The sequence below is a fragment of the Schistocerca nitens genome, chromosome 1 (genome assembly GCF_023898315.1).
Source record: "Schistocerca nitens isolate TAMUIC-IGC-003100 chromosome 1, iqSchNite1.1, whole genome shotgun sequence".
Classification (NCBI taxonomy): Eukaryota; Metazoa; Arthropoda; class Insecta; order Orthoptera; family Acrididae; genus Schistocerca; species Schistocerca nitens.
In genome coordinates, this window is record NC_064614.1 from 424,235,566 (window position 1) to 424,249,023 (window position 13,458).

The 13,458-nt window shown below is 42.2% G+C and overlaps 1 protein-coding gene across 15 annotated transcripts in view; it reads left to right on the forward strand.

The window, feature by feature from the left end:
- LOC126250272 (glutathione S-transferase theta-1-like) overlaps positions 1–13,458 on the forward strand; it is a 320,818-nt gene that overhangs the window by 61,745 nt on the left and 245,615 nt on the right. For 2 of the 15 annotated variants that reach the window (XR_007545676.1, XM_049951557.1), the window contains 2 exons: positions 1,584–1,747; positions 13,332–13,419. The exons of 12 other annotated variants lie outside the window; for them this stretch is intronic. Coding sequence is in view for 1 of the 3 variants with exons in the window: in XM_049951557.1 (XP_049807514.1) it covers positions 1,636–1,747; positions 13,332–13,419 (200 nt within the window). In the remaining 2 variants the exon portion in view is untranslated. Of the gene's footprint in view, positions 1–1,583; positions 1,748–13,331; positions 13,420–13,458 lie in introns of those variants that run through there. One more of the 15 variants, XR_007545678.1, reaches the window with a different exon arrangement.

The following is a 13,458-nucleotide window of genomic DNA, read 5'->3' on the forward strand; positions in this document are numbered from 1 at the left end:
TGTCTGTTGTCTGTGCGTGATATCAGCAGTAAATTATGCATGCCAACTCATGATTGAAATCATCTACAGCTAATCTGTTCCCAACAGCCCATGGTGACACTCAACCATCACTTCTGCCCAGATTTTAGATGTTCTCATTGATTTGTTTGTCAGAGCCTCTTGAACAATCTGACCATCCTTTTGTGTTGTTGTGGTGTTGTCCTTGTGGAAGGACTCCTAACTCTTTTTATCACACTGTTGCCCTGAGTCCATCTCGTCATCATTCACCCTGTAGTCCTTGCACTACAGACAACTGTGTAATCTGTCAGTATGGTGGTTCTATATAATTCATTTCCATGGTCCATCCTACCCAAAGTCAGAAAAATGGTGATAAGCTACACTTGCATGTTCATCTGGATGTAATAAGTTGTGATCTCCACTTGAATGTTTCCAGTAAAAGTAAATACTCCCAAAGCTATCATGTTTTCACTTCATTATTCATTCATAGAAATGGATTTTTTACACTGAAAATAAGCCAGCATAAGGATCAAATTTTAATTAACATTTCCCCACATGCTTAGAAATATTGTAGTATCAGTTTGGTAACATTTGATTAAGATGTTCATGGTATAGCGATTAACATTTCCATAATTGTAGCTTTGAATAAAGTAACTCATTTGTGACGTGATGGGAAACTAGTCAGTCTTTCTAAAGATCCATCTAGTGCCCTAGCCGCCAGGTCATGAAGAGGTAATGATTAGTGATTACAGTGATGTCATAGTTATGCTGGTTATCACAATCCAAAAAGTAACTGAGAACATTTAAATTTAGTGGATAAAATTAGCAAAATAATGTTAATACCTTTGGCTCCTATAAGACCACAAAAATTGGTATGTTTCATCCATATTTAGTTATCTGCCAGTTGAATGGTAAGACTTATTACGAAACAAAATTAATGGAGAAATATGAAGAAAATGGAGGTTAATACACTCTGCTGTATTCAGATATTCATTTACTTTTATGATAATTGGATGGGTAGAAAACATTAATGTAAGGAGGGTAGAATTTTAAAACCAATTTAATTCATTGAAACTGTACCATGGAAATGGAACTACACCTGTTAATCATACAATGTAGGCTTTCACTGATTACACCTGTTAAGTTCTATATTCAGTGCACAGCAGAAATGATGAAATATTTATTTATTGTGGCCCAAAGACAAATGGTTAAGGAAGTCGATATCACTCCTACCTGTAAAGAGCTCATCAAACAGATAAGGCAGAATTAAAAACCTGAAACAGATATTTCCTGTTGAAAGATAAAACAATTGGAAGCTCAGATGATATGACTTACCTATTTATAAAGGCATAATTTCGGAGTGAAACTTGTTTGTTTAGAAGTGTTTGTGCATTTAAAATGCAGTAACTGTTGTGTTGTGGGCTTGCTCAGCAATAAGGTGCTAGTGGGATTTGGCATGCATAAACTTCAATTAACTGAAGTATTTGTTATCACTAACATCATTCTTTTGTTTCAGCTTCACAACATCCCAAACTTTTTGTTTTCCTGGTGTGTTCACTGTAATTCATGCAACTTTTATCTTTCAGGATCGCTGTTCTCTACACAGTTACACTTCACTAACAGAAGAACAGCTGCAGTATGTCGTTGAAAGTTTACTGTGATCTGATTTCACAACCATCAAGAGCAGTTGTCTTATTTTTGTTAGCAAATGACATTCCTTTTGTGGCAAGGGAAACGAATGTTCTCCATGGTTGGTATTGTAGGAATATGTTACAGTATTGTATGTAAACTGAGATAGACTGGCAGATGAAACACCAAGTGATTGGAAGTTTTAGTGGACATATGAAAAACTTGTTAGCAATCTAAAATTACTGCATTTATTCAAGAGACTGTTAGCAGGGAGCCCATATTTTGTCACTATTGGCAACTGAAACCTATGGTTTCGTCTGTCATATTTCCATAGCATAGTTAGTAGTACCAATATTTTTAACTTCAGGGCATTGATGTGGAGCATGTGGTCACTTTAGTGGGTTGAAGGAGATGTAAGATTGGTATTCTGTCATACATTGTAACAGCAGCTCAAGAGAGAAAGGTTCTGTGGTCTTAATACGGAGAATTTTGGCACTCAAAAAGTGAATCAGTGCCCATGTAAATCAAAGGCGTGGTGATTATGGATAATGGAGGTCACCAGTTGGATTGCCAATTGTGGTGTTTATTCTAACGTAGACTCAGACACAAATTTTATTTTGCTGGGGCAGCAACAGTGTTGAAGTTTTCAGCTACAAAATAAATAGGCTGGAAGCTGTTAGGAATGTGTGCTGTTTATTCTGTAAAGTTAATGAAAAAACTGCACCTACTACCAGAAAGAAGAGTATCTAATGAGTTTCATTTATTTATTGGTACATCATCACCCATTCGTTAGCTACTAAAATGTACTGTGCTACTGATTTAATGTTTGTTTATTGTCCTGCTAACAGTGATTTATAATTTTAATAGTGCTGTTTCCACCACCTCTACCTATTTCTTCGACAAAAGCATATCCAGAGTCTGGGCAAGCAAGAAGGGTGGAGGGCGGTCATTTCATTTTAGTTGTGCCGTGAAAGACGAAATAGTTTTGAGATTTCATGAGAAATGGCTCTGGGTATGCATGCCGCAAATCAATATCCATTACATGATCTGGGTTTCTTCAAGCTGATATTGAATTGATCCATCTGTCTGTCTGATAGGCATGATGTGAGTTCAGTTGATGAAGATGATTAGTCTTGAGGAGGGGTGGGGAGAGGGGGGGGGGGGGGAAGGTGACATGACTGCTACCCTCCCTTGCCAATTGTTGGCATGCCCTTTCCTGTTGACACTTAGCTCCACATAAAGCATCTTTTTATTTCTATCACAACAATAGAGCAATGTATATTTCAGTTAATTCTTTTGAAATTCAGTTATTCTTTTGACATTTTTATTCAACTTATGACAGTATTGTGAGAACTATAGATTGTTAGTGACTGTATAGCAGAGATGATGGGTCTTAGACGGGCACAACAGAAAAACTTCTAAACACATAAGCTTCTGGCCAGAAGGTCTTCATTTCAAATAGACAACATATACTGTCTCTGAGGGCCGAGACCAGACTGTGAGCAACTGTGCATGATGGGAGAAGCCATCTTGTGCGGTAGCAGCAAGGAGGAGGCGGGGTTGAGGGTGGGGGGTGGGGGGTGGGGAGAGAAAGCATGGTACAGGTGTGGGCAGTAAAGTGCTGTTTGTGAGAACATACAGGTATGAGGTGGAGAAAGGGCAGAGCTGTAAGACAGGGGTCCAGGGGTGGGAGGGGGGGGGGCGGGCTTGTGCAATAGGAGGCTGTGGGTTGGGAACAAGGAAGGGGACAATGACTAACAAAGGCTGATGCCAGGATGGTTATGGAAGCATAGGATATACTGCAGGGAGAGTTCCTGCCTGTGCAGTTCAGAAAAGCTGCCATTGGTAGGAAGGATCCAGATGCCATAGGCTGTGAAGCAGTCATTAAAATGAAGAACGATGGGTTGAGCAGTGGGCTCAGAAACTGGGTAGTCCACTTTTCTTGGCCACTGTTTGTCGTTGGCCATCATGCGGACACAACAGCATGTTGGTTGTCATGCCCACGCAGAATGAAGCACAGTGGTTGTAGCTTAGCTTGTAGATCAAATGACTTGATTCACAGGTAGCCTTGCCATTGATGGGATAGGTGTCCACCCCTGGTAGTTGAGTGGTCAGCATGACTGACTGTAATACGTAAAGGCCCAGGTTCGATTCCCAGCTGGGTGGGAGATTTTCTCCACTCAAGGACTGCATGTTGTGTCGTCCTTATCATCATCATTTCATCCCCATCGACACGCAAGTCACCGAAGTGGCGTCAACTAGAAAGACTTGCACCAGGCTAACGGACTACCCGACGGGAGGCCATAGCCACACAGCATTTCATTTCATGGGATAGGTGATGTCTGTGACTGGACCGGAGTAGGTCGTAGTGGCAGGATGTAAGGAACAGGTCTTGCATCTAGTTCTGTTACAGGGATATGAGCAAGGAGGCGATGTGTTGGGAGCAGGGGATGTGAAGGAATGGATGAAGATATTGTGTAGGCTCCGTGGGTGGCAGAATACCACTGTGGGGTAGGATATTCCTTATTTCAGGGCACATTGACTTCACCTGTCCTTTTCAACCCAACAAGCTACCTTCCTTGATGTTGACCTCAAGCTCAAAGTTGGCTACATCAGTACCTCCATCCATATCACCAGCTGTACCTCCATTTCAACAGCTGCCACCCATTCCATGCCAAGAAGTACCTTCCATGCAGCCTAGCCATTCATGGATGTCACATGTGTAGTGACAAGACATCCATCTCGAAATACACCAAGGGTTTCGCAAAGACTTTTATGTTGTAATTTCATATGCTGATACATTCCATGATTTTGGAGATTTGCTCCTCAATTTGGTCCCACGGAACTGGATGTGTAAAGTAAAAAGTAAGTGAAATACCATAATTACACTTCCAACTTTGTACAGAGACAGATCTCCAGTCACCCACTACTTCCCAAAGTCCCACCATCTGGCCACAGAGGAGCATTCCCCTTGTGACTAAGTACCACCCAGGACTGGAGCAACTGAATCACATACTCCACCTGGTTTTCTACTACCTCTCATCATGCCCTGAAATGAGGAATGTCTCACCCATTATCTTCCCCATCTCTCCCACAGTGATATTCCACTGCCCATCGAACCTACAATATCCTCGTCCATCCCTACACAACCCCTACTGCTAACCCCTTGCTTCATGGCTCATATCCTTGTAATAGACCTACACTCCTGGAAATGGAAAAAAGAACACATTGACACCGGTGTGTCAGACCCACCATACTTGCTCCGGACACTGCGAGAGGTCTGTACAAGCAATGATCACACGCACGGCACAGCGGACACACCAGGAACCGCGGTGTTGGCCGTCGAATGGCGCTAGCTGCGCAGCATTTGTGCACCGCCGCCGTCAGTGTCAGCCGGTTTTCCATGGCATACGGAGCTCCATCACAGTCTTTAACACTGGTAGCATGCCGCGACAGCGTGGACGTGAACCGTATGTGCAGTTGACGGACTTTGAGCGACGGCGTATAGTGGGCATGCGGGAGGCCGGGTGGACGTACCGCCGAATTGCTCAACACGTGGGGCGTGAGGTCTCTACAGTACATCGATGTTGTCGCCAGTGGTCGGCGGAAGGTGCACATGCCCGTCGACCTGGGACCGGACCGCAGCGACGCACAGATGCACGCCAAGACCGTAGGATCCTACGCAGTGCCGTAGGGGACCGCACCGCCACTTCCCAGCAAATTAGGGACACTGTTGCTCCTGGGGTATCGGCGAGGACCATTCGCAACCGTCTCCAAGAAGCTGGGCTACGGTGCCGCACACCGTTACGCCGTCTTCCGCTCACGCCCCAACATCGTGCAGCCCGCCTCCAGTGGTGTCGCGACAGGCGTGAATGGAGGGACGAATGGAGACGTGTCGTCTTCAGCGATGAGAGTCGCTTCTGCCTTGGTGCCAATGATGGTCGTATGCGTGTTTGGCGCCGTGCAGGTGAGCGCCACAATCAGGACTGCATACGACCGAGGCACACAGGGCCAACACCCGGCATCATGGTGTGGGGAGCGATCTCCTACACTGGCCGTACACCACTGGTGATCGTCGAGGGGACACTGAATAGTGCACTGTACATCCAAACCGTCATCAAACCCATCGTTCTACCATTCCTAGACCGGCAAGGGAACTTGCTGTTCCAACAGGACAATGCACGTCCGCATGTATCCCGTGCCACCCAACGTGCTCTAGAAGGTGTAAGTCAACTACCCTGGCCAGCAAGATCTCCGGATCTGTCCCCCATTGAGCATGTTTGGGACTGGATGAAGCGTCGTCTCACGCGGTCTGCACGTCCAGCACGAACGCTGGTCCAACTGAGGCGCCAGGTGGAAATGGCATAGCAAGCCGTTCCACAGGACTACATCCAGCATCTCTACGATCGTCTCCATGGGAGAATAGCAGCCTGCATTGCTGCGAAAGGTGGATATACACTGTACTAGTGCCGACATTGTGCATGCTCTGTTGCCTGTGTCTATGTGCCTGTGGTTCTGTCAGTGTGATCATGTGATGTATCTGACCCCAGGAATGTGTCAATAAAGTTTCCCCTTCCTGGGACAATGAATTCACGGTGTTCTTATTTCAATTTCCAGGAGTGTAGATGCAAGACCTGCCCATACTTCCTCCCACCACCACCTACTCCAATCCAGTCACAGGCATCACCTATTCCATCAAAGGAAGGGCTTCATCTGAAACCAGTCATGTGATCCTGCTTTGTTCTGTGTGGGCATGACAACCAACAAGTGGTCTGTTCACATGAATGGCCACTGACAAACTGTTGCCTAGAAACAGCTGGACTGCCCAGTTGCTGAGCACGCTGCCTTATACAGCTTTCTTCTTTTTAATGACTGCTTCACAGCCTGTGCCATCTGGATCCTTCCTGTCAAAACCAGCTTTTCTGAATTGCACAGATGGGAACTCTCCCTGTAATACACTCTACATTCCCATAACCCTCCTGGCCTGAACCTTCCTTAGTCATTGTCCTTCACCCACCTATCCCCTTCCCTGTTCCCACTCCGGCACTACACAGCCTTCTATTCCTCAAGCACACCCACAGTTTTTTACTTCTCTCCTTTTCCACACACCCAACGCCCTGTCCTGCGCCCCACATGCCCTCCATCTAACCTCGCGACTACACCTTGCTGCCGTACCCTCTCTCCACCTCATCCATGTATGCTCCCTAAGGCAGCACTCTGCTGTCCCCCACCTGTATCCTGCACTCTCTCCTCCATCCCACCTCAGGTCCCCCCTCCCCCCCAACCACTCTGATTGATTCTATTCTCCCGTCATGCACAGTTGCTCATAGTCTGGCATTGGCAACCAGAGGCAGTGGTTATGCATGTATGAGCCATCATTGCATGAATATGTGTGTGTGTGTGTGTGTGTGTGTGTGTGTGTGTGTGTGTGTGTGTTTTGTCCAGTTCAGAAGAAGGCGTTCTGGCTAAAAGCTTATGTGTATGTTAGTCTTTTCACTGTGCCTGTCTACAACTCAACATCTCTGCTAACTGGTGTTCATAATATTGACATTATCCCATTGTGGATTTTCCATTCAAACTACAATCATATTACTTAAAATAAGCCATATTATGGTGTAAAATATGAATTTATAGTAAATGTCAGTAAGTTTTACTTGGCAAGGTGAACTGGTAACCCAGGACCATAGCGGTTCATGTGACGAGGTGCAGCCATGCTCCAATTCAAGGAGGAGCATGTTGGTAGCTCACAGTAAGAGCACAAAAAGTGCTCTCAAAAAATTGTTGCAGCAAATATTTTGTCATGAATCCATGACAGACTGCTGTTAACATTGTTAATATTATTGACAGCAGACACTGAGAATGAGGGAGGTGTGATAGTGCCATTAGTGAAGGCAACATAATGTTGAAACAAATGTTGACAAACAAAAGTTATGTAAGTCAATAGTGTGCAGATTATGGAAGGAGGGACAGAGTTTTGAGTGACATAGGCCTCCACACAAAGGGGGGGGGGGGGGGGGGGCAAGAGGTTACACTTGCTCCTTTCCCCCTCCCCCCCCCCCTTCCCTCCAGGAATCTGATCTGAAGTACAGAGTATTTATTCATCTCAGAATTGTCATACACTTCTAGAAGTGAGTGGGTAACGATCAGTTCTCTGGGATATAGTAAGTTGTTTGTGCCACTCAAATTTAGGTCTTGTGTCATGACATGTTCTCCATCTGTCTCACCCCCCACCCCCTCCTCTAATAAATGTTCTTGCTGAGTGGAGCAGGATTCAAGTATATGCACCAAAGCAGATTAATTAAAATTTCATTGATGATATAGATAAATGTGTTATTAACTAGCAGTTTCTGTGATACTGTATTATTAACAATACAAGAAAATGTCAATCCTGCAAAAAGAAAAAAAAAAAGAAAACTTCACCATGTTTGTCGCACATAACTGGATTTCCTAGTTAGCACAGAAGCTCAGAGAAAAACTGTTCCATCTGTGGGAACTGATTTTAAAACATACTGGAATGAACAACTCAGTATGTGTGGATGATGGAATATAACTGTAAAAAGAACATACTAGATTAGATTTTTTGCACAAAAAAAGTGAAGCACCAGAATGAAAACAGCCAGGGTTTTATTTAGATAAACTGTAAATTCATACACACAACATTCTGGATAAATATTGCAATGTGACACTGTGCAAAAACTGTTGTCAAAAACAGTGCCAGACAACATTTCATTGCTTTGAATGAAGAGTTTCATTTCATATTCACATCTCCTCTATAAAAAGAGGAAAACTTTGAACCATAATGTAGAAATGGACAGAAAAAAAAATTAAAAGTTTGTGGAGATAAGAAATGCTGAAATTTTGGTGTTACTTGAGGAGCATCAACCTCCACCTCTTTGTTCCATAGACAAACTTTTGCAACAATGTGGTTCTGTTCCTGCAGTGACCATATGACCTAGAAAAAAACCCTGCAGATCTGATGTTGGATCTTGCAAGAACAAGATCCATAGTTGTAATACCTCTACCATCTCATCCTCTAAGCCATAAATATAAAAGCAGATGTTTTTACTGCTATAAATGTCATGTGTCACCTATCGTATAGCAAGCTTTTCAATGTAATGCTCCTTCAGCAACTTGCACATCAATTTCAGTGCTTGTATATTCAATACGCTTTTCAGTTGGCCTCGCAAGGCTGAGTGTGCATCCTTACAGCCCTTTCGATGAGAGAAAAATCTGAGGTTATCACTGAGGATTGAACCCAGGACCTCAGCATAACTAGCCAAAAAAGCTAACTACTAGGCCACACAATCAGTTTGCTTTTGCTGCTGTGATATTAGTTTTTATCTTTACGTCATTAGAAGACTTGAAAGGCTGTGTATCATGCCAAAAAAGTGCATAATGACTATTGATGGAGAGATACCACAACAAGTGAACAAACTGAAAAAATAGAAAAATCAGTCAGCATGGATTTGAACAAAGAGCTGGCATTACGTCCATGGCTAAACTAGCAGATGGTGAATTAACATACTCAAGTGTGGAAGATAGTGATATCATTGGAAAGGTGGTCTTATGGTTATTGCCAATTAAATATGATAAGCAAACAAGGTGAGATTTACTGTATGCCCTATTTCTGTTCTTGTTATTAATAGTCAATTCACTCAGAGGTGCATACAGATATATAGTGTGTAACAGCACTCCACTTGCAAGAATACAGATTAAATGCTTTTAGTGCCTCCTCTCCATCTTCTCAGGCATAAACACTATAATGCTGCCATCACAGCCAGATAACCACTTCATTTTGCCAGGTTATATACATAAATATACAGTGAGGAAAATGAAAAATAAAATTGTTTAGTCAAAATTATCAACTTCTTTTATGCACTAATCTCTTCTCACTTTCCATTCTCTATTATGTTTCATTTTAACTCAGTCACAGTATCCATCTCACACAGAGCTATTTGCTGTAGATGTTAATGTCATGAGAAATTAAATTTTGATAGTTCCCCTCTTTTTGTGTTGTGTTTCTTTAATTTATTTTACAATTACCTGGATTGGTGTAATATTATATTATATTTGCTGAATGATTACATTACCATTACTATCACCATTGCCTCATCTTCTCCTGTTAGTTTACTTTGTCTATCATTAATATTTTATGATGATACTGACATCAGTGCTATGTGAAAAAATTACTGCCTGGGCTTAATAACCTTGGCATAAGAAACATACTTTCTAGAAAATTTGCCTATCACAGTGGTTGGTGATCAAGTAGGAAGTGGTATACCTCATGTGGCTCTGTCATTAAACTCGAACAATAATTCATTTTCAGCAGAAATTAAATTCAAGGAAACTTCCAATTCATACTAACATAATGATAGATATTCTGTAATGATAGATATTCTACAGGCCAGTGGCTATTAAGAACTAATGGTGGCATCTGACATTTACTATAGTTTTAGTTCTCATGTTTTATATTTGGAAATGAAATTCATTAGGCAGATAATTCCCCATATATAGCATGCAGTAATCTCCCTTTACTGTAACATGTACTCCTAACATCTCATGAACCTGCCATTCATCTATATTTTAATTTTTTGGGTTCACAAGAGAACATAGTTTGTTGCTAAATCATTGTGACCATGTTGCTGCCAAATATGAAAATATCTCTCTTCATTTTATGTAAATTAAAATTCTTTAAATTTAAGTGAAAAGTTGTTGCTTTTAGTTTATTGACTTTTTGCACTTAACACACTTTCTACCAAGGCATAGACCCAATCATACTCTTATTGACAGTCAAATGCATTCTACTTTCACACTGCAGTTTGCTATTGCTTTACCAAATAAATCTTTCAGGTTGCATCTGGCCATGGTAGCCTTTTTATAACAGATCAAAGAGAAATATGTTTTGCCAACGGAAGTTGCTGGCCAACAATAATGATATGGTTTTATCCACTGATGTTATGTACACACATCAAAAAATGTTTTGCATTGGCCCGGTTCCCAGAATTCCTGAAGATAGATGTTGACTGTGGATATTGTATCACATACACAGCCTCTTTGACTGTTCAGAGATGTCACAAAATCCGCCCAAAGATGTAAACAATCATGCATGAGCAGCACCTATTAGACGGAGGGGGTTTGATAGCCAATTACTTCCATTCACTCCACCAGGAAGGACGCATATGACTCGTGATGTCTGTAGTTCAACCATGCCTAGACATTCAGTACCATAGTTTGATTTCATCCCGCATTTTTACTTTGTGGCAGGAAGTGCTCTCAACAAGGAAAGTGTCCAGGTGTCTTGGAGTGAACCAAAGCAATGTTGTTCGGACATGGAGGAGATGCAGAGACATAGGAACTGTCGATGACATGCCTCACTCAGGCCGCCCAAGGGTGACTATTGCAGTGGATGACAGCTACCTATGGATTATGGCTCAGAGGAACCCTGACAGCAATGCCACCATTTTGAATAACGCTTTTCATGCAGCCACAGGACGTCTTGTTACTACTCAAACAGTGTGCAATAGGCTGTATGATGCACAACTTCACTCCTGACATCCATGGCGAGTTCCATCTTTGCAACCATGACACCTTGCAGCTCGGTACAGATGGGCCCAACAACATGCTGAATGGACTGCTCAGGATTAGCATCACGTTCTCTGCACTGATGAGTGTCGCATATGCCTTCAACCAGACAATCATCGGAGATGTGTTTGGAGGCAACCCTGTCAGGCTGAATGCCTTAGACACTTTGTCCAGCAAGTGCAGCAAGGTGGAGGTTCCCTACTATTTTGGGGTGGCATTATGTGGGTCTGAAGTATGTCGCTGGTGGTCATGGAAGGCGCCATAAGGGCTGTACGATACGTGAATGCCATCCTGTGATCGATAGTGCAAATATATTGACTGCATATTGGCAAGGCATTCGTCTTCATGGACGACAATTCACATCCTCATTGTGCACATCTTGTGAATGAATTCCTTCAGGATAACGACATCGCTTGACTAGAGTGGCCAGCATGTTCTCCAGACATGAACCCTATCGAACATGCCTGGGATACATTGAAAAGGTTTGTTTATGGGTGATGTGACCCACCAACCACTCTGAGGGATCTACGCTGAATCACTGTTGAGGAGTGGGACAACTGGACCAACAGTGCCTTGATGAACTTGTAGATAGCATGCCATGGTGAATTCAGGCGTGCATCAATGTAAGAGGACGTGCTACTGGGTATTAGAGGTACCAGTGTGTACAGCAATCTGGATCACCACCTCTGAAGTGTATGGTGGTACAACGTGCAATGTGTGGTTTTCATGAGCAATAACAAGAGCGGAAATGATGTTTATGATGATCTCTATTCCAGTTTTTTGTACAGGTTCCAAAACTCTCGGAACTGTGGTGACGCAAAACTTTTTTTGTATAATTAAGTGCAACTTCCACATGTAAATTGTATCATTGCTCATTATTAATGTACCAGTTGACATAATATTTCCCAACTCATAATTCGTTGCTTTAGCAACTATTCAGATTGGTGATGTGTCTCATGTGCAAGCAAGTGTTCTGTGCAAAACCTGAATGACGAATCTCCTGCACTCACATACTGGTACGTGACTGGTAGCACTTGGACATTGTTGAATATAATAGTGAGACAAGGCCTCTCTTGGGAAAGGTGAGCTTAGCTCCAAAAGTTCCACAAAACTGGCAAGGGATTTAATAAATCGTACTACTGTCGATAGTTGTATCCCTTACAATATATCAATAATTTGCTATATTTTGCTTATGTTATTCTATCTTTCCAAACCATTTTTCATACTTTGTTCTTTCTCTTTAGTCTTATCACGGACCCTTTCCAAACTTTTAAATTCTTTCCATATGCAGTCTATCCCCTCCCCCCCTTTCCCTCCATCCCCCTACCTCCTCCCCATTTCCCCCGGCACTTCATATGTTTTTCTTTTTTGTTTTCCATACATTTCATATATTTTATGTTTTTAATTTCAGACTACTATTTTTGCATGATTTTTACAACAGCTACTATTATATGTTCAATAATTAATCATGACTTTGTAATAGTTGTTTACTTACTGGCTTTCCTCTTAACTGTTGTCTGCCCCAATAGCTGAGCGGTCAGCATGACGGATTGCCTTGCCTATGGGCCCGGGTTTGATTCCCTGCTGTGTCGGAGATTTTCTCCACTCAGGGACTGGGTGTTGTGTTGTCTTCATTATCATTTCATCCCCATCCAGCACGCAGGTCACCCACTGTGGTGTCGAATGTAATAAGACCTGCAGCAAGGCGGCCGGACCTGCCCCGCAAGGGGCCTCCCGGCCAATGGTGCCAAATGATCATTTCCATTTCCTTTCACTGTTGCATCAGTTAGCCATGACAATTTTAGGAGCTGTGGCTAATGTGGGGGGCTTCTGTTTTGTTCACTCCTTTTATAAGACAAATAATCCATTCATTTATCTGAAGTATACTCTTTTTTATATGTTTATAACTGTTTAACAGTCAAAGCTTTTATCCCAACTTTTTTGTTTATAATTTATCTGTTGTGTCAGCAGATATTTGTTAACATTTTGAAATCAGGTGTTTATAACACCCACCTTATTTCAAACAAAAACCACATCATTGATTGAATCTCTTCTGATAAATTCATAATTTTGTTTTTCCAAAAATGATTAATTATAATTTTATTGTTAAAATATCTTTACAGGTGAGCAGTTTAGTGAAGAATTCACTAAACTTAATCCAATGAAGAAGGTTCCTGTGATCAAGGATGGAGAGTTCACATTGACTGAAAGGTAACAAACAGCAGATTCTTAGTATTAGTCCCATACACT